Genomic DNA, 21,159 nt, shown 5'->3' on the forward strand with positions numbered 1-21,159 from the left:
GTGAGAAAAATCTATAAATTACCGCCCAATGTATGTTACAAAGAAGACATTGCATATAGTTCTGGTGCTGATTAACTCTACAGATTTATAATCTATCTCAGACTTTCTGTTGAGACATCTGTTGTTATATTGTTTTGTTTACTACCCATCTGTCATGTGGTAAAGTGATTACCCCATACACTATCTGACCCACTCTGTAGTACATAAGCACTGCTGCCATCACACATTAAAAGAGTTAATATAAACAAATATCCTTTTAATTTTTTACAGATGTCTTAAATCCTAAATGATCACAATCACTTATTCACATATTAACAATGTTAAAGCTTACACAATAACAATTACTTATTCACAATTTTACATATTCACAATGAACCACATGTAATCTTAAAAAAAGTGCAGTGAATGCAACAATGTAGCGATTCAGTCTGAATCTATATTTACAACATGTGGGAGCAACTCCACAGGGTCTTGAAGATGAATGAGGAAGGACATACGCATTGCCACAGACGACTGTCCAGTCTCATCCTGATCCCCACGCTGCAGGGTGTTATCTCTGTTTACCACTGATGGACAGTGCAGCAAAGAAGCATCAGGTTGTGGGGAGGTTGGCTGAACTTGACGTCTGAAAATCAGTGAACTGTCAGGAGTGGGTGAACCGTCAGGCATGGCCCTCATCGTTGTGGCAGAGGATCTGTTGCGCTCCGGCACTGTGGCGATGGAAAAAGTGTCCACTCGAGAGTCAAGCATGGCTAGTCACTGTCCACAGCATACAACCTCCGCCTCCATCCTCCAGCTGCGTAACTTCCTCCTCAGCTCAGTCCTCACCTGCATCCAGAGTGGAGATGTGTCACAGTTTTTGTAAAGCCTTTTTCCTTCATTTTACAATCTCATGCTTGAAAATTGAAAGAAAACTGAAAAATCATTCACCGTGATATAGATCAGATCAGCAATAGAAAATTTAGATTCAGAAACTCAGATCCCTGGACAGAAATGAATGACTAAAGCATTTTTTTTCTGTCTTTTTATTCTAATGTATCCTTAGATGATTTGGTCATCTGCAAGTTCCCAACTGATGACCATCAATAGGTTTCATAGGAAAGTGAATATGGATCATTTAAGCCCAACTTTACACTTTTACAACCATGTAGATTCATATACTGTACGTGGTCTCTCAGTCACTGTAACTGGTATATATGGCTGATCAGTATCTTCTATTTTGGGTTAAAAAAAAAAACATGAAATGAGAATATGACATGAAACAACAAACCTCTTTATTAGCATAGCAGTAGAGCACAGCCACCAGAAAGCCCTGCAGAGAGGCCAGATTTTATGAAAAGTTCTGTTTAGTTTCAGCAGCATGTACTACATTTGCTAGACATGAAACACATTAGATATTGTCTCAACAGTTACGTTGTTTTACAGCGTCAGACATGTCAGTAACAGGAAGCAGTCATTCTCTGACTCAATTGAACTTACCTGAAATGAATTGAGAAAAAGGGTGAAGAAAACTTTAATGTAGCGCAGAACGCCTGTTGTCTGCTCGTCTGTAGCAAAGATGAATATGACCTCATGAATCCCAAACAGAGGAATGAGGGTCAGGGTTGCCTTTGCAAGCCTAACAGGACAAATCAAACAGCAGGAAATTTGTCACAACATCATACATATTGTTATTCTTGTGTCAATTTTCATTTTTCGGCTTCAGTCTTTGTTCTTCCTCCTGCCAAAATTCATCACTGCTTTTCTGTGACAGCCAGAGTCATGGCCTTGACTTAACAAAAAATAGACAGTAGAGTCGAATAAATTTGTCATCTAATTTATCATCATTGAAAATATGCTGAGACAACTTGCCGAAGTTTGTAATCCGGGTATCCACTCTGGTTGCTGGCTCGTAATTTGGAAAGAATGACCTTCAGGATCTTCATGAAAATCAGAAAGTTGATCTGTTGATCAGAAAATCCAAATATCAGTTGTTGTTTCCTGTGCTGGAAAAAAAAGAATATGCCATATACAATATATATTGTGCAGAAAATATATATATTATGACACATTTTGCAGAGGAGTCCTAATGCCAGATGATGACACATACAAGGGATGCAACTAAACACTGATTAGATTATTTGCACACGCCATCCTTACTAGTGAAGCAAACAGAATTGGGAAACGAATGATCCACCAATAGTTCATGTTCTCATTGACAGCCCAACACCTGGAAAGAAAAGAAGATGTTAGTAACTCTCCATTGTCTGATGTGCATCAGCAGGGAAAGGGGTGTACACATGAAATGATTATGCACATGGAGATACTACATACACACACATGCACATACACTTACTCTTTGTTTTCTTTCAACAGCTTCATTACTACCCAAGGAACCACAAATAAAAGTGGTGTTCCTAAGACAATGACAATAAGGATTGCAAGATTCAGTGCTGCGGGTACTGCCAGAAACAAGCTTCAGAACTAAATAACAAATAACTATATAAATAACTGTGCAAATGTTTCCATGGCATCCATCTATAAAAGCACCACTGCTGTTACAGGAAATGCTTTGTTGTCCACCTGATTTAATTTGCAGTTATAAACAGGTGCACAATAGAGGGGCAGAGGTAGGGCAGTAAAGAGGTTTCGGCTGTTGCAACATGCCAGCTTTTTCAATGTGAACTGTTTTGGTATCACTGTGGTGAAGTGCTCTTGGATTGTAGAGGATGGCACAGGGAGATCACCTGCAGCAACCCAAGGCAGCAAGCCCAAGAAAAACTCCTAAGGTGTTTGTTCATTTGGAGATGAAACTTACCCCAGCCCAGACAGATGTAAGGCAAGTGCTTGTTGTTGTCGATGAACACTGAGGCTATGAGCACAGAGTACAGATAAATTGCCTCTCCAAAGAACCAATAGTGATTGGCCAGGACACAGTATTGCATCATCACCTGTGCTATCCGGCAGCCAAAAGCAGCCTAGAGGAAATGGATGTGAAAAGCCACATATGTTTAAATTTGTCTCATGAAAGTATTTGAATGTGTTAGCGTCACGTGTGATATTTCCCCTAAGAATCTTTATCTGTAACCTTCAATAAGTAACAACGATAAACTATTAAATGCAAAAACAAATTTAAAATAGGACCCACCTGGTGACTGAGCATTTCACTCACGTCGGTCTGTTTCATGATTTCTCGTCCCCAGTGGCGCTCTAGCATGGTGTCCTTAACGATGACAGATACAGCTCGCAGGATGAACGAAAGGAAAAGGTTTGCATGAATGAAGTTCCTGGTGCAATGTAGTTTCCTGTCGGGGGACATAAAAATAACAAGTTAGTATTTTGTGTGTCAGGGTATTTCTATATGATTTGGCTGCTTTTCTTATAATGTTTCATGAGCTGCTTTCATCTGAGCTGCAAAAGCACCTACAAACACAATTTGCACCTACTGTATTTTGTCTTTAATTTTTTTTTAAAATATATATAATGCTTTAATCATGTCGCTTTTCTGTTTCATCACTATGCATGCCGTAGTAGTAAAATTAGTCATTGAATCTGTTGATTCCGCACTCTTCTAAAACCTGCATTAGTGCTTGGTTGTTATGAATGCTGAGGATCATTACAGTTCCGGAGTCTGGTATTTGTCTTCATTATAAACTTGCAGCATGTTATCTAGCTATCTATTTTAGTTTGAAAGCATTTCTCTCTGCATCTGTCAAAGACAATGGAATGAGTCAGGCAGACTCATGAGTGATAGTAATGATCATCTTTCCCAGCTGCCATGAGATACTGAATGTTTGTTGCATTAAAATGACAACAAGAATCACTGCACATATGTCAGACAGCTTACCTAAAGCTCAGGAGAATGATAAAAGCCGTTATGAGCGTGAAGAGGGACAAGGAATAGCCGACAGTGTACAACATCCTGAAGCTCACCATCAGTTGTTTGAACCACAACTGTAAAGACAAATCCACACCGGTCATTGTTTGGAAGTCAGATCCAATAAATGACTTCACTTCTATGACGTCTGCTCCTAACCTCTTGTGCAAAGCAGCTGCCTGCAGTAATGTCGCAGTCCATAAAACTAAAACAATGAGCTGAAAGACGCTAAATAACTGGGTAATAATTCACATCCATGTACTCATGTAATCTATTGTTAATATAAAAATAATTATTTATACCTGCTTTACAGACATTTCTTTTCAAATTGGCTTTTAGTTATTGTTCAAATTATATATTTATTATGTATTTCATGTAAACTTGTAATTTATACTTTTTGCATCCGTATTAATTCATCAAATATTAATGAAAATAAATAAATTAATATCAAGGGATGGATAATATTAATATTTTTGTTATATTGTAATAATACAAAGTTAAGTGCAGCTGGATTCCTGCCATGGATTCCAGTAAATAGTCCTACAAAGGTGAGTCATGTTTGCTTGAATGCCAGTTAACAGTATGTGTCAACTCCCTATTCACCATATGTCTCCATCATATCACTAATGGTCAAGTTCAACTATTAATGACTCTTAGCTTTTCTTTTTTTTTTTTACACCTGCAGTTTGGGGATTAAAGGTTAGTTCTGATAGTTGACTTGTGCATCTTTCAAAACTTGCAAATTAAAGTATTAACTGCACCTCTTTCACAGTTGAAAAACACTGGTTGGTAGCATTCAAACTCATATAGGCTAAGTACATATCAATTACTTCAGAGTTTGTTCTTTTCCATTAGATGTTTATGTGATGATCTGCGTCTGACAAGAAACGACCCCAGTTTTAGCAGTGCAGTAAACGCTACACAAAAGGAACTGTCACAGCTGCAACAAATAAACCCCCGAGCTGGATGACATTTTGGTTGCCGTACCTCTTGAGATGTCACCTCTTTTTCTTCCTCACACTGTGTCATATCCCTCCACACCTGCCCGCTGTTCTCGCCCTCCCAGAGGCCATCAGAGCCGCACCGCCGACGCACAACTCCGTGGGACACTGGAGGAGAAACAGTCAGTCCTTCAGTCATTACCAGTTTATTCCCAATTAGGGTTACAGCGGCTTGAAGCCAATCACAGCATCCAGTGGGCAGAGACCAAGTAAATAGCCTGCACAGGTTATCATTACAGAACCTTGGGAAAAGAAACTGAAAGATACAGGCATGCTCAGACGCACTCAAAGAACACATACACACAGAAATACAAAATAATCACGTTTCTTAAATGTTTCTCATATTTCAAATTTCATATATATACTGAAGTGCTAATAGATGGATTTAATACCTTCTGACAAAGTGCGACTAGCAGCTCGCTGTTTCCAGTCTTTAAGCTAAGCTAAGCCAACTGTTCCGGGCTGCACCGTTTTATTGGACAGGCACATATAAGAGAGGCATTAAAGTGTCAGTAGGTGGACGGACCTTCTCTGACAGCTGCCAAAAGCATACTCCAATAGAAAGAGTACAAATTGACATGTTTGTTCTATCATAGTCATTAAAAGTGTGATTTACCTTTGTCGTACCAGGGCAGGTAGAAAGGACACGAGATGTTGACCATAGAGCCGGCGGGAGTATCTGGCCAGCAGGCGTATCTGTCAAAAGTCCTGTTACAGAACAGGCCCACTGGAAAAGAAGAATAAGAAACTGAAAAGATATCTGTTCCTCACAAAAAACAAAGCCACAGATGATCATTTTTGATGCAGTTTTAAATGGTATAATGTGAAATTTTCCCAGTTTCTTTTCCTTTCCTTTTCCTTCTCTTGCCATATTTGACTCAATAGTACTTGAATGAAGTTTCTCCATACCTTGAGGGAGCGGCTGGTTTTCTATCATTTCGACACAGTCTTCTTTATACTGAACCCACTTCTGATAAGTCTCCTCTAAGATTTTTCCACTAGCCATATCAAACTGTAAGGACACACACAAAAATATACTTCAGAAGCACTGTCCTTCACTTGCATGTCAAACATTTTATAAATCTTTAGGAAGAAATTTCTGTAGTTGGGTTACCCTAAAAGTCATCAAATATATATTAATGTTTTATTTTACCTTTGGCAGTTTGAGAAATAACAGACAGATCAAAGCCATTATGTCTTGTGTCCTGTCCATCACTGCAGACTTGTTCGTGCTTATCAGAAAGACTGAGAGGAAAAAGGACAATGGAACAATTTCAACCGGTGAAAAAATAGGTAATAAGTGCTGAGTGCTGTTCGAAGGCGTTCTGGGGAGCTTATATTCAAATGTCAATTGATCTATTCCAAGAAAATCAAAATGGATGTGAGCCATTGGACCTACACACAGGCATTGTGAATACCACTTCCTACACATCCATCATAGGGACAGACTTATTTCAAAAGAAAGTGGTTCCCTACTGAATCGACATCAATCAAGTTCAGAGGATATGATTTACCATCCATTTTTCAACAACCTCTCAATTAGGTTTACCACAACCACCGAAACCAAGGCAAACTAAAATAACTGTTATAAGACATTTTCTAGACGTATGAGATCATTTTGAATTGAGTAACAGGATTACTGACATTCATGAAAGATCTTTGAGAGTAAAAGATTTAAAAAATGATTTTTGCCTGTTGAGTTAGACCTTATTTCCTGTTTTGGTCATTTCAGTGATCTGAAGTGCCCTGTCAATTAAACTGAACAAAGAAAATAAAAATGTCCCATATATTTCATATGTTTCATATAATGTTTTGTAGTAAGTAGCTCCTTCATTTCCTTTGTGCATTGCATTGTGGGACAGCAATGTAGTAAACAGCATGCATGTACCTGCATGCATGTATCTGATAACATGATAGCGAAAAGGAAGAAACTATGACTGTACAGATGTTATTAATTTCAAAATTTTCATTTTTGGACAGATGGCCTCTCTTACTTCTCTGAAAAGTCTCTTCTCTACATCTACATGCACTGAAACCTTCATCACGTCATGTCTCCAAATTGCACGTGGAGATGGATTATAGCAGAAAAAGGCCATATCCATAAATCTAAATATACAAATCCAAAAAAACCTTGCTGTTGCTCATTTGTGAAATCAAGCAGTTCACTGATATAATGTCCTCCTGAAACAAAACAAATGCTTGATATTAGCATGGTCTCTGATATTGTTAATGACTTGCTTTTCTCATTAAAGTTGAGGAGAAAAAGATTTTTTTTTGTTTGGTTACCAACCTTTTTGAATATATTTATTTTTGTCACTTTTCCAACATAACACACTACACACTCAAATGCTGCTTAAAATAAATTGTGACTTGTGATCTCACTTTTTATTTTACAAAGAATAATTCTAAGGATTCTTCAATACTTTCTGAAACTAACTGTAAATTATATCACACATATATATAGTCATCATTATCGCCCACAGTCTCTCTGACTCGGATATACATTTGTCACACCTACAGTACAAGATGCAATCAGTCATATTCAATGGCTGTGGTTAAACCTCAGTGGAGAGGGTCTGGGGGGGTCTGACGTGAAAGCAGTTTGAATTTCAAATACACTTAGAACAGAGATAAGGACATTAAAAATCTGAAATCCATATAAATTACATCAATATATATATATATATATATTATATATATATATATATATATATATATATATATTTTTTTTTTTTTTTAATTAGGAAGAGATGATCGTAATCTCATTAAAGGCTGGATCTTGTTTTTGTTTCCAAAATAATAATCAAAATAATCTCTGACCATGAAACAGTGTGAATCACCCTTAAGACTTGGATGAAATGTTTTTTTCAGTTTGTCTCGTTTGTCAAAAAATGTGAAATAGAGAAACACTTGAGGTTAGCACTGTGGCGTCGAGCGGCTCTGTGTCACACTGCACAGGTTATCCTGAGACATCTTATTAGGAGAGCGGGCTCAGAGGGCCCCATGTCGCCACCATCTGTAGGGGTCCCACTTCAGGCTCTGCCACTGTGCATCAACAGACTGCCAAAACACTGATTTGATTCTTCTCTCCTGGCAGGTGGAGTTTGACAGTCACCGCCTGCGGCAGCTCAAGGAATTAGATCATATCAGGTTTATTTTCTTAACTCTCTGGGAACTGCCCCTTGTGGAGCTTTCCCCACTCTGATGAACATGATGGCAGGGAGCGTGATGCCACTTATTCTAAAAGTACTACTACTTATTATAAAGTAGTGTAGTCACTATCGATATGTCATCAAATGGTAAATATCAATATGTCATTATCAAAAGCCAGTGGTGTTTCCAACCTCTTTTACACTCTTAGCTGGCATTTCACACCTAAAACTTCAAATGTAGGAAATCCCAAATCTCAGTCCAGGACCTTCTACTGTCCACGCCACATCGGGTTTATCCTCAACTGTTCAGGGTTCTCCAAACAACCCACAATTAAAATCACAAGTGAACAACATCGATTGAATCTCTGTTGAGTAATCAGGGCTCAACAAGCAGCTGGACTCTGATTTTCAAGTGTGAGCCTATAAACCTGGGCTTATTAAAACAGCAGCTAGAATGTGATTGACAGTTGTTGGTCTATTTGCCTTTCAACCTGCTGTGAGTCTGTGCAATGCAGAACACATACTCTATGTCCTCTCAGGCTTGTTACGGCTCCATGCTGGGCTAAGTGAAATAGTGCTGTATTCTATTCTATTCTATTCTATTCTATTCTATTCTATTCTATTCTATTCTATCCTTATAATGTTTACCATGGGCATACATTCAATAACAGACCAGTGTGTAAAGTGTTATGCAGTTGATATAATGCTGCACAGACTATAACTGTGTCATCATAAATCAGAAATAAAACATGAGCAGATCCAGAACACCTTGGCAGCAGCATCTATAGCCATAAGCAGCTGGACAGCATAAACAATATAAGCTGCTGTAGCGAACTATCACTATCACCACTTCAGCAACAGTTGCATTGCAGATACTATAGGCATTGTATTCATTGAATGATGTACAAAATATGCTCTAAGCGCGAGTTCGTTTTTTTTCTAATTCATTTCCTTAAATAAAGTTGTCAGAATTACCACAATCATCATTTTAGCACAAAAAACCCCAAAAAACAAGATTTTTTTTCACTGGCTAAAATGCATTCACAGAAATATAATAAACAAATGTTGCTAATGAAGTTTATTTTTCTTACTTACAGAATGTTCCTTCACCTGTAATATAATGCGTTTGGGTAAAAACCCCCTTCAACCAGTTCTATTAGGCTGAAAACTACTGAATACAGAGAATACAAAGCATGAGCCGTCACTTACAGATAAATGTTCCTTTGGAGAGGAGAGAGCTGCTGTCGGAGATGCTCCGTCCTGAGCGACGCTTCGTGACAGACAGACTGACGGACGTGCAGCTCAACTTGCACACAGCAGTTTGTCCGTCCGTGATGCTGTGCCCCAGCACAACGTGCCTGTGAACGCACCGGGCTCTCCGCTCTTATTCATCATTTCTTTCAACTCTTTGTTACAGTGGCGTATTACAGCCCCCTCAAACTCTCAGCAGCGTGAAGTGGAGCGTTTTCACTCTGTTCTCACATCCATCGATTACATGCACATATAAAAAAAATAATAAAAAAAAGATTGATAAAGTGATGCAACAGCTTTTGTCCAGCCTCACCGACACCGATCATATGTTATTTCAGCAAGGCAGCAGCACATTTACACATAGATAATGAATGTGATCATGCAACAATCAACCCCGCCTTTATTTATGGCGATTCACATGATGTTAAATCAAGAAAACTTAAGTACTCGGGTTCATATGTAGAAATCACACAGAATCTATAACCATATATACATACCTGCTCATCAGGTGAACAAGGCCCTCGTTTTTTTTAGATCACACAAAGCACGTGATGCTGTCAGGCACGTTTTCATTTTCAAGACTAGGAGATAAATCGAGATGACTCACTCTGTGATCTTGTTATAACAGACTTTATCCTACACATCTCGTGAAATACTGGCACACGTGTGAGCATCTCAAGACAGTCACGCAGCATGTTGTCTCCGAGTACGGTGACCTGTACAGTGTGTGTGTTAAAGTCATCACTCAAGCAAAAAGCCAGAACTTTCACCGGCTCCAGGTTGTGAAATTATTTGTTTTTTCCCTCTGTGTAGATTAAATATCGAGTTTTTTGGATTGTAGATCGCAAACAATCAAATAGAAGCCGAGTGAAGAAGTCACGATGGACAGTTTCAAGATTTTATCATATATATATATACACTGTAAATTCTAACAAGTTGAGTTTACTTAAACAAATTTAGGAAACCGATTACCTTGGGAAAATTAAGTAAACGAACTTAATTGTGTGAAGTAGTGTGAAATTATTGGATTTAAGTGAGCTCTACTTTTTTTGAAGTTGTGATTACTTAATGGATCTCAGTGTAGTTAAATTCAAATCAAGCTGTTACAACTCATATATTTTGAGTCAGAGTAACTTAATATATTCTGTCAAAACAAGTGGCCATCACTTGAAATTTGTCAAAAACTACACTTGAAGTATCTTAGTGTAAGCCACTTCAATAAAGTTGACCGTAACTCAATAAAGATAAGTTACATTAACTTTATGTATACTGTGCCAAAGTAAGTGAGCAGTACTTAATTTCAAATAAATGCACTTAACATACCTTAGTTAAGCTAACTTAGAAAATAAGAATTCACAAAATGGCATTATTAAAATTTTTATTTCAGTATTTGTAAACAACAACAATCAACATGCTGTTCATTCTGAAACTTGCCAAGACCATCAAATGTCGAGTTTGGCTGAGCATTTAACACAACATGAATTTATTTACTAAATTTGACCTTCATCCAAAAATTGCATATATTGTATTGAATTATAGTAGGCCAAACCCTTCTGTTAGCAGAGAACCAGGCCAGTCAGTGCAGGGCAGAGAAAACAGGGAATAAATTATGCTATAGCCAGTTCGAGGCAAATCCTTCCTTGCAGTTTGCGGATTGGTTCAAATTCTTGTAAAATTATGTATTTGCTCATGTGTTTGTGAGAGGGACTGAGTGTATGAGCGTGTATGTATGCGAGTGAGTGCTAGACAAAAGTATGTCAGAGAGTATGAGTGAAAATCAGAATGTGATGTATGACAGAATGAGTTAGACTTAAGAGAATGAGTGTAAGAGTGAGGTGGTGTGCTGGTTGGTCTGGGTATAAGCTAACAGAAGGCTCTTGATGGACACTTTTCTGAACGTCTCAGAGCAACAGACACTTGGGAACATTTAGTCCAGATTATTACATTGAACAGCACTTGTACAAACATCATCAATACATCAAAGCAGCTAAATCTAAGTCAGCTCTTTAGCAACTTTGATTTTTTTCAACCTGTGTTGCAAAAGCACACTACATTCTAATACTAAACATCATATACGGTATGCTCTTTTTCAACAGTTTTAACTCACTGGAAATTACTTAACACCTGCGCTGATGGCAGGGTCATGTGACCTACATAAGGATGTCTTCTGCTGCCTTTAAACTTTTTTTATGCTTTCCAATCGCAAATGCAAAAATCAGCAAACAAATACAACAAGTAAGTATCTCAATAGATACTTATACTAAGTTTACTTCTGGTTTTATTAACTTTGTTTTACACTGTTGGCTCACCAAGTACCTCCACCCTTTTTGCAATTGTGAGGTAACAGTAACTGCACACCCATAATACTGAGTCAGATTAGTATGGAATGAAATGAGGCTGAACAAAAAAAACAACAAAGACATTGCAATTCTTTTGACAGTTATTGTGACGATTCATTCATTTTTGTTTGAGGGATCAATCTCACTGTGTTGTGTATTTTCTTATTTGTTCAGAATACAATATCAAGACCTCTTCAGCTCCACAAAAAAAAAAAAAAAAAAAAGAGTATTCTGTCATAGTTTCATTACCACAACATCAAAAAAAAAGCAGCAAGCAAAATATAATATTCAATACATTAAAAATAAATACTTATCATACTAAATAACGCTTTGTTTAATTGTTCAGCCCCATCACACTCACACTGATTCACACACCACAGTTGGGTAAAAAAACAGTAGGCTATAGCTATCCCTAGCCATAACATCTAGCTCAACAGAGCATTTTTTAATGTTTGGAGTTTTGGGCTGAGCTTTTGTTGTCCAAGGTTCAACAATGTCTTCTGGATGAACTCAAATGTGTTCTTCATACCTTTTGGGTAATCCAGATGGAGTGCATATATCAAGCCGAACAGAAGACAAAGTCCTAGAGAGGTTGTGGGAATCTCATCCATGACTATGTTTCCTTCAAGGATGATTGCAATGCTGTTAATCACTGGTGGCGTGTCATCAGTCATGACTCTAAGAACCCCAACAGGCACCTGGGAGAAGTCTTGTGCAGTGTCCGAATCCTGCATTCAAAATAAAAGAACACAAATAAATTTAGGTAGGATGTTAAGACCCGTGGTTATAGTGTGTTCACTCTTATGATCAAAGTGTCTGCAGCACTCTGGAATACTGTTTTTGAGAGCTCTTAAGATTATGAGCAGGTAGAAATGGCTGGATTTCAGCACTACACCTTAACAAAAAGCATTTTAAAAAAGCTGTACAACTTATTCTGGGAAGCTCAGATTTGGCTCAAACGTTGAATGCATTGAAAATCATATAAAACACATATGTGTGATTGCAATTTAGTGATATAACCCTCTAAACCCAAATTTTATATCAGGCAGAAATGGAAATTAAACATTTTCACCTTTCACTAAGATGGAAAATTACTTTCCTTCAGCATCACATGTGAGGCAACAAATTTGTTTATAACTCCCAACTTATTAAAAATTTGTCCCTTGTTTAATGTTGTAACATCCCCACTTAAATATGTTTGGTTTGGTCAAGTGTGAATACAGGCTATAATACCTAACTTGACCTTAGTTTGGGGGAATTTAATAATAGTTAAGTTCAGGTGCACTACACCTAAACCTTGACAAAAGTTTTTTTTGTTTTTTTTTTTCGTAAATCAGACCCGAACAAATGAAATCTGAGAACTGAACCTGAGGTATGATGTCCTAAAATGTACATTGTACGATGGTCATATCATTGTCATTATAAATGTACTTACTGAGCAACTGAGGAAGAATTCGCTGGAATTATCTCCAAGATACAGGGGCAGACATTGCAGGACAGCAGTGCGTGTTGTGGTGATGTCAGTCTCATGGAAAAGATGACAAAAAAACAATAAGCAGAAGAATATATGAAAGAAAAATATGAGAAAAAAAATCTGTGGATATACGTGTGCTCGAGTTCCAACATTGAATTCTAAAGAATTACTTGTACTTTTGTAGCAGCTGTAAGCCTACTTGATGCTTGCAAGCACACTACTGTAAGGTGGTAATGATGAAAATCAGAAACAATACTTACTTGTGTATTGATTGACTGGAGGAGGTGATCAAGTGATTGGCCTACAGCTCCTTTTCTGGATTTGAAGAGGTCAATGAGACGAGCGGTATGGTGGTCCAGAGCTTCATAGAAGTCTTTCTTGAGGTTCTTACTGGCAATTCTGTAGAACTCTGCAAACACCTTAAACAAAAAAAGAAAAGAAAAAACACATCCAAAGGATTGTTTACTCCACCATGGCAGTCATTTAACACCAATAGTCTATTTGACTGTCATATACAATACATTTGTGATACATCAATTAATCATTAAAAGAACCGAAACAACAGTGAAACAATGAAAATATTGATTACTCGGGTGTGGTTCAGTATAGTGCAGTATAAGTGAGCCATACCTGACTTTCTGTGAACAGCACAGGCCAGCGTTCCATCATCCTTTTAACTGGAGGCTGTTCCTCCACAACTTCTTTGCGTCGCAAAGCAAATGTCTTGTCCATCATTTTCTTCACATCAGCTGAGTCCGGAAGCCTCTTTTTTGCTTCATTTTCAAGCTGTCTTCTAACAGACTCGAGCGAATCTGCATTTTCACCATCAGGAAAATTTGGCAAGAAATTCGTTTCACTTCTTTTTGCCCTTTTTATGTTACTACATGATGGTGCTCCTTCTGGGAAATCCCTTTTTCGCTTGTTGCCATTCACTGTGACATCGGCCATTCCTGATCTTCTCATTTTTGTACGAAAATTCCCCATCTTGAATTTAATGCTATTTTTCCATCCACAATATCCTGTGGGTGATCCAGCTTCTTTCAGACAGGGATGTTTCGCAATCAGTGCAGCGGCAACTTCTTGACAGTGTTCTTCTGTGGGGTATGCTGTGTACTTGTACATTGCCTCTGCAAGTCTTTCTAAGATCACATGTTTCATGTCCCGAGAAACATCCATTCGAATTCCTTCCTGCATACAGGCAAGGTCTCCCTGTCTCAGTCGGAAATTTACATCCACAGAGAAATCTGGAATATCAAACGCAGAAGGCCAAGGATCCGGCCTCATCATTGGAGATTTTTCTTCACTTGTATATAGTATATCTGTGTCAGATGTGCGTGGTGAGGACAGTGTGCTAGAGACTGAAGAGAAGGACTCAAGACTTATAATTTTCAGCGTGGCTCGATCTGGTAGTTCTGATACATCTGTCAGATTACAGAGGGCATTGTTAAACAGTGGGTCTTCAAACTGTAGTGTGAAGTCATATGGTAGTGCCAGTTTAACTTTCAAATGATCCAAGAGAGACTCAAGGTTGCCTGGTTTCTGATCAAGACTGATTCTTCTAATGTCACAATCAGTGACGATGACTCTGATTGGCCACTTCTGTTCCATCATCCTACAAAAAAGAGAGCCGTAAAGTTAGTGTTAGGCTAGCATAATATGTAATGCTTCAAAGAAACAAACAGTGTGCCTCTCACTCGGTAGGCTGACAAAGGAAAAATATCATTGAACTCAGTCAACTGAGTGGCAACCAAGCCTGTGCCGCTTTGTGTCAATTCATAAGCACGAAGATGCTCATGATACCACGCAATCATTGGTTTGCACAAGAAAACAATGTCTGCATTAATCACTAGCACTTGCTTAATCTGCCTGAACTCTGGAAGCCCTCCACATGAACCTACAGAAACCACCATATCTGCAGCATAGTTCATTCCATCAATATTGACAGACACAGCTGACAGAACTGTGTTTTGGAGCCCACATCTTCGGTGCAAAATGCCTTGAATGTTCCCTGGGAGGGAAGAAATCATTATACTCTTTACTTTGTTTGCTTGAAGTGTTGGTTTGAAAAAGGAAGCACAGTCCAAATGGTACGCCATCATCTTTTGATGTCGTATGGTCATGGTTCCTACTTTTGTGTGTGTTAAAAGTAGAGTACACATTTGTCTCAAAGTCACAATACAGATAGGGGCACTGCACTTTTTGCATCAACTTCAGATGCTTGCGTGAATGTGTAAAAAAATCATTTTCACTGCAGGGCTCGTTAAACTCACACACTTGACAATTAAATGTTTGCACATCATCTTTTTCACTGGTCACCTGCGAGTGAGATCTGGATGAATGAACCTTCAGTGCATTGAATGATTTGAATGTGCAAATACACTGCTGATGAAGACATGGTATTGGGGAGGTTCTTGTGAAGCCACCATGCTTTAATCTATAATGCTTTAATAGATGGCCTCGTTTTGGAGAGACAAAAGTGCAGAACTTACATGTCCACTGCATCCCTCTTCCAGTAGACACCTGAAAAAAAAAAAAAAATTGAATTAAAGAGACCACCTATTGTTGTGTCTAATGTTGAAAAATTTGGGATTAGAAAACTGTTACAAATGATTTATCATTGGTATTATTTGTCAACATATTTTATATTTAAAAGCAGCCACAGGAAAAAAAAAAGTATTATATTAAGACTGTAGTCACCTATATTGTACAGTCATTAAATCAGTTTGCTCTGCTAAATTTTGAGGTAATGTGAAAATACAATATACTTCAAATGAGCTGCAATATCAGTGATTTAATTGTATTACCTTGTTATATTTGCCTACATCTTATTTTACTGATAGCATGAATAAAATAATTAAAATGCTTAAATTTGAAATGCAGCACAATAATAATAAATGAATAATTTCACAGAAGTCATGAAAAGAATTCCTAAATGAATAACAACAAACCTGATTTTCTCCTCGGGTGAGGACAGTTCGCCACAATCCAAAACTTTTTTTTTGAGGATGGTCCCTTCTTTACTTGTGAACAGTACAGTCTGGAATCTGGATCTGTTTCGGAAAAAGCAAACAGTTGTCTAAGACAATAGCAAAAAACTTTTGTTACATTATCATTATTTTTCTTACAAAGGTTTTTAATGTAATAATTTTGCAATGGCGGATCAAATTAAGACACAAAAATAAAGTAGGGTCATAGCACTTTTACTCGGAGTCCTCAGGTTGAGCTGCTGCGAACGTCTGCTCTGTGAATCCACGTGTAGACACGGCAATGAACAAACCTTTACCTTACTGACGTACACACACACACACCGTCAGGACGACTGACCTGAAATTATTTTTACAGCCCAGCAAGAGTTCTGCTTCGGAGTGAAATAGGAAGCCGCAGCCCGCCACCGCCGTTACTCCCCCGAACATGTTAAACGGGCTTAATTCACAGCTAAATTAGCAGCGGAAAAAAGCTAAATTAGCAGCGTGCGCTAATACAACAGCTAACAAATTAACAGACAGGAACCGGCCGAGTCAAAGCACTTCTATTCGCATTCGCTCATGTTGAGCTGCTGCTAACTTCTGCTCTGTGAACCCATGTGCATACACACACAAGTAAACATGCTAAAGGACGGTCGGAGAGGCGGAGTGTTGTTGTTCGAAACAACTCTCATTTCAAACATTACATTATATTGCCAAGTTTACAAAAAATAAAGGTGTACACTTACCGAAATCAGTGTTAGAGAAAAACTGCCGTTAGAGCGCTGGGACCATGTGCTTGGCTTTGACCTCTCCTGCATCAGTTTGCCTCCAGTGGTAAATGGCGCTAACCGGAAATGGACATGCGCACTGGGGTGCACAGCTCAGTAACTTAAGTCTCATACCACGAACCATGCCACACACTCAAAAAAACTAAGTTCATATACCTTAATGAAACAAGTATGTATATAAAAAGTGCAGAAAACTTGATGTAAGTAAGTAAACTTAAAAAACTAGTATGAATTAAGTTAAATGCACTGTTTCATCTTAAGTCAGGACAATGTTTGCATTTACAGTGTATATATATATATATATATATATATGGTGCAGTGGTTAGCGCTGTCGGTTCTCTCCGGCTTCCTCCAACAGTCCAAAGACATGCAAATGGAGGCGAGGCTAATTGGATACTCTAAATTGACCATAGGTGTGGCTGTGAGTGTGAATCGTTGTCTGTCTCTATGTGTTTGCTCTGTGATGGACTGGCGACCTGTCCAGGGTGTACCCCGCCTGAAAAGATGCTGGAATAGGCTCCAGTGACCCTACTAGAGGATAAGCGGTAGAAAATGAATGAATGGAATTAAAAAAAACACACTTCTTTGTCATTGTTTTCTCAGTTTTGTGCTTTTGTTAATTCAAGATTTTGAGATAATGAAAGCATATCTGAAGAAGACCCAGCAGCTAAATAAAAAATTTAAAACATTATCCAAATCAAGGAGGCCAATGGTTTAGAAAGCCAGCAAAATGGACCTGAGGTAATGTCTGGCATCTCTAAAACAATACACCAACAGGTTAGTCTTGTACTAACTGCCTCTGCATGCCGAGCTTTGTCTACCCTCAGCACAGACAGCAAAATAAAGCGTTCCCTATAGCAAAAGACATGCTTTTAGAAGGAATTAAATCAGTGAATAGAAAATTAATTAAACCCCACAGGATTATAAAGCAGAGTCCTGGTGGTGCAGAGGTTGCATGGTATTTTTTTCTAATGCCATGATGCCAAAGCTGTGCCACACATAGAACCCACATACAGTCTAAAATAATATCAAGTGTTAATGATTGTCTCCTTCAATTAGAGTCAGTGCAGTATGAGAACATGAACACATGGCACTTGTTAATATTTCATGACATATCAAACTAATGTGGAAGAATCCCTTTCTAGGACAGGTGTCATCTTCTTGCTTCGTTCACTTTCCCCTCAAAGAAATGATGTAATTGCGAGGATCTCTGGAGATAAATGAGGCTGAAGATGGTCTGAGCACAACCTATCTGAGTGTGTTTTTGGTATTTATTTCTCCAGTCTCGTTTTAATTTGATTCTTTCATCCGCCTGTGGTCTGGTTCTGTGATGCCATTCCTCGGCGCCCGACCTCAGTTGAATTCATTTATTGTCTTTCTGAATTTGAAAACTGAAAAGGGGATGGGTTGCCCACTCTGCATATTAATAATGACTTAACAATGAACATTTTTCATTGTTGATGTATAGGTGGAGGAGACATGAGATGAATGCTGGGGTTAACATGGAGGCTAAGAGAGGGAAAAACCAATGCTGGATGAATGAGAAGAGTCGAGCAGAATGGCAGGTCTGATTATAAAACAGGATCGATGCTTGACAGCAGCATAATAGACATTTTTGGGGAGCTGGAAAGCAATTTCCCTCCAAATTCACACATACATCTGTGACAGAAATACCACCAACCTGTAGTCAGAGAGATTGTGGTCACTCTCCCTCCAGAACTACCAAGCCTAAAAATGTTCAGGACAGCACGACTCCCACATGGGCCTCCTGAAAGCAACCTACGACTGAATGACAGAGGAATAAATTATGTTTTAAAACTGATTATTCAATTTCAATGTTATTACAAACCCTGGTGCATTTCTAGGGCAAGACAACAAATGGGTGATTCAAAACACTTTACATAAGCCATTCATTTAAAAATGGCAGCATGAATGACATGAAATATATAAGATGACAGGCTCAAAGAAAATCTAAAGAATTCAAGAGAATAAAATATCACAAGAAAACATTAAAATGGCAGCACAGATCTAAAACAGCTGAAGCAACTCTGACTTTGGTTTCGGCTTCCAATATATGCAACAAAAACAATTCAGTTTTACTAAGAATGACACTGATGACTTGTAGCCAGTATTTTTTTATTAACAAATGACTGTGTGTGTGAGAAAGGTGTCTCTTGTAGTGACAAACCCACTCTGAATTATTCCCCGAGTCTGCAGTTCCCGCTTTGGAACATTTTAAATTCATTCCATCTTAAGTCATTTTTATAAATGAAATCGAGAGAGTTGGTTCATCGCAGAGTTGTTCTGACCAATAGGAAAGCAGGAACAGGACACACCTTTTTGTGTACACCATGTTTTCTTTCCGGTCTGAGAAGCTCATGCATGAGGGAGCATACAGCCGAACAGCACAGAAGTTGATTATGCTGCAGCAGTGGCTCGAGAAGTTTCTGTTCCTGTTTTAAGAAGTTTTTTTTGGCTGTCAAAGTGGGTCACCATTAAAACCCAGTGTAATCACTGAGAAAGTGAATGTAGATGCCACCCACTGTGAAGAAGCAACATTCAAGCTTTTTAAAACAAAGTCTACACGGGGTAGTGCCATATTTAGATAAACATATATATATATAATTGATCGTGCCAAGAAATGGGGGTTCCTTATGAGCCTCACAAGTGCATTGAAATTCTGGTAGCTCAATTTCTTACAAAATCAAATATTGATTATAAATAAAGAAACTTTAAAAGCTTGAGAAACTTTGAAACTTTGTTACCTGTAAAAAAAGGAATCATTATGTTCCATCTTAACTGCTGTTTGAAGCCAAAGGAGAAGAACTGTTTTCCTTGGGAAAGACGTATTTCAACAGAAAGTTCCTCACAAAAGTTCTTACAGAGCTGCTTTAAAGACAGACTTTATCTCTTCAACTGCTGATAAAAACATGAGCAAAGAAACTAATTATCATCATCATCACAAGTACAAGAAGTGTCGGGGGGGGGGGGGGACCATGGCCCAGGTGGTAGAGCAGGTTATGAACACCTCTGTCTGCTGTAGGTCGGTCAATGAATAGAATGGCAACTACAAACTCAATGTGTGGAAGATGGTGTATGCATGGTTTTTGCGCATGTGTGTTTGGCTTTGCCCTGTGTGTCATTAAAAGTCTTCAGGCCCTGCTGTTTAAGAGCAGCACCCAGCTTGTCTATGCCATTAAGCTTAAGATATTAAATATGTGAGCTTCCTTGTGGTTGGAATTACAAAGCAGCTGAGGAGTTTAATGTTCTTTTTCTTTTGTTGGATAGTGACTCCTTTGTATAAGTAAAATGTTCATGGGTAGATCTGCTGCTCATAAAATCTTCTTTGTTGAGGGTGAGCGAAGAAACAATGTGTCAAAGACAGAGGCAATATTACCAATTATAACTTTAATATAAAATATTGCTTAATTAATTAAGGTTTTAGTTAAGTATTGTAATTCGTAGTCAATACAAGGAATAGGATGGTGAACTCACTAGTACGACTAAAACTGGGAATAAATAATGCATTAGAAATGCATTGGAATTTTCTTTAGAAACCCACCTTTTTTCGACAAAATTGCACCTTTTTTCTGAGTCACCCAGCTCTCTCATACCTGCACGTAGAAATGTGATTCACACTATAAAACGGAGGAAAACTTCTGCTCTATCAAAAAGACAGGAACTGTTTTTACATAACATGTAAACTTTTCAAACTGTGAGCACTCAAAGGAGGAGTGCAAATCACTTTTTCTTCAAAGTTAGAGTGAAAGCGTCAGTTGGCTAGAGTGCGTGAAACAGTAAAAAATAACCTTTATTTTTATTTTTAACTCGAGCTCACGGCCAAACCGTAAAAAGGAGACAAATAATTCTTTCTGAAAATGTAGACATAGTTGTTGGGATTCATAAAATGTAACTTTGACAGGCAGGGTCTGCACAAAATTTAAACGGGGGTGCCGAGTCCGGCAGCAATACCTGTCTCACTCTCATTGACACCTAATGTAATCGTCTTTTTTTTTCAAAAGAATCTCACTCTGTCTTCGCACTGAGCTTACTCACTCATTTTAAGGAATATCTGAATAAAATAAAGACTGTAGAAACTTCTGGCTTCAGTGTCTGGCACGGTCTTTTCGGTTTATGAAAAGAAGTAACGGTTTTCTCATAATTTGCAGTTGTTTGAAGCCATGTAGAAGCCAAATTCTGGGCAGATTTTCACATTGCCATGGCAACGGCAGCTCCTGACCTGTGTGCGTGCGTGCGTGCGCCTAGCAACCAGATAACCAACTCTCCAAGCTCCGCTAGCTTTACATTAGCCGCATGTTAGGTCTTAAATTA

At 38.2% G+C, this 21,159-nt stretch overlaps 2 protein-coding genes across 3 annotated transcripts; both read right to left on the reverse strand.

Moving 5' to 3' along the window:
- Positions 1-190: 190 nt before the first annotated feature.
- On the reverse strand, positions 191-9,541 carry LOC130162899 (glucagon receptor-like). Its single transcript, XM_056366759.1, has 14 exons — positions 9,219-9,541; positions 6,011-6,102; positions 5,767-5,869; positions 5,474-5,584; positions 4,844-4,965; positions 3,827-3,933; positions 3,128-3,284; positions 2,798-2,957; positions 2,336-2,396; positions 2,140-2,209; positions 1,852-1,943; positions 1,480-1,618; positions 1,271-1,312; positions 191-828 (listed from the first exon to the last, which is right to left on the reverse strand). Exons 2-14 carry the CDS (start codon positions 6,068-6,070, stop codon positions 757-759), a joined length of 1,296 nt encoding a protein of 431 aa, XP_056222734.1. The 5' UTR covers positions 6,071-6,102; positions 9,219-9,541; the 3' UTR covers positions 191-756.
- A 1,980-nt stretch (positions 9,542-11,521) lies between these two features.
- On the reverse strand, positions 11,522-16,922 carry LOC130162051 (sterile alpha motif domain-containing protein 3-like). Of its 2 annotated transcripts, XM_056365490.1 has the most exons (7): positions 16,786-16,922; positions 16,022-16,123; positions 15,563-15,593; positions 13,704-14,685; positions 13,334-13,492; positions 13,035-13,124; positions 11,522-12,327 (listed from the first exon to the last, which is right to left on the reverse strand). In XM_056365490.1, coding segments are annotated over exons 3-7 (1,536 nt in total). In that variant the 5' UTR covers positions 15,565-15,593; positions 16,022-16,123; positions 16,786-16,922; the 3' UTR covers positions 11,522-12,024. The 2 variants fall into 2 exon arrangements, with proteins under 2 accessions (XP_056221465.1, XP_056221466.1); XM_056365491.1 differs by having other exon boundaries at positions 15,563-16,123.
- Between the last annotated feature and the right edge of the window lie 4,237 nt (positions 16,923-21,159).

The sequence above is a fragment of the Seriola aureovittata genome, chromosome 21 (assembly GCF_021018895.1).
Source record: "Seriola aureovittata isolate HTS-2021-v1 ecotype China chromosome 21, ASM2101889v1, whole genome shotgun sequence".
In the NCBI taxonomy this organism is placed as follows: domain Eukaryota; kingdom Metazoa; phylum Chordata; class Actinopteri; order Carangiformes; family Carangidae; genus Seriola; species Seriola aureovittata.

Excerpts from the sequence above, each read along its gene's own strand:
- LOC130162899 (XM_056366759.1), bottom strand. The coding sequence starts at position 6,070 with ATGGACAGGACACAAGACATAATGGCTTTGATCTGTCTGTTATTTCTC. Across the intron at positions 3,285-3,826 it reads ATCATTCTCCTGAGCTTTAG|GAAACTACATTGCACCAGGA; the intron begins GTAAGCTGTCTG and ends GTCCCCCGACAG. Across the intron at positions 2,210-2,335 it reads CTGTTGAAAGAAAACAAAGA|GTGTTGGGCTGTCAATGAGA; the intron begins GTAAGTGTATGT and ends TTTTCTTTCCAG.
- LOC130162051 (XM_056365490.1), bottom strand. Across the intron at positions 13,493-13,703 it reads TGCTGTTCACAGAAAGTCAG|GTGTTTGCAGAGTTCTACAG; the intron begins GTATGGCTCACT and ends TTTTTGTTTAAG. Across the intron at positions 13,125-13,333 it reads TCCAGTCAATCAATACACAA|ACTGACATCACCACAACACG; the intron begins GTAAGTATTGTT and ends CTTTTCCATGAG.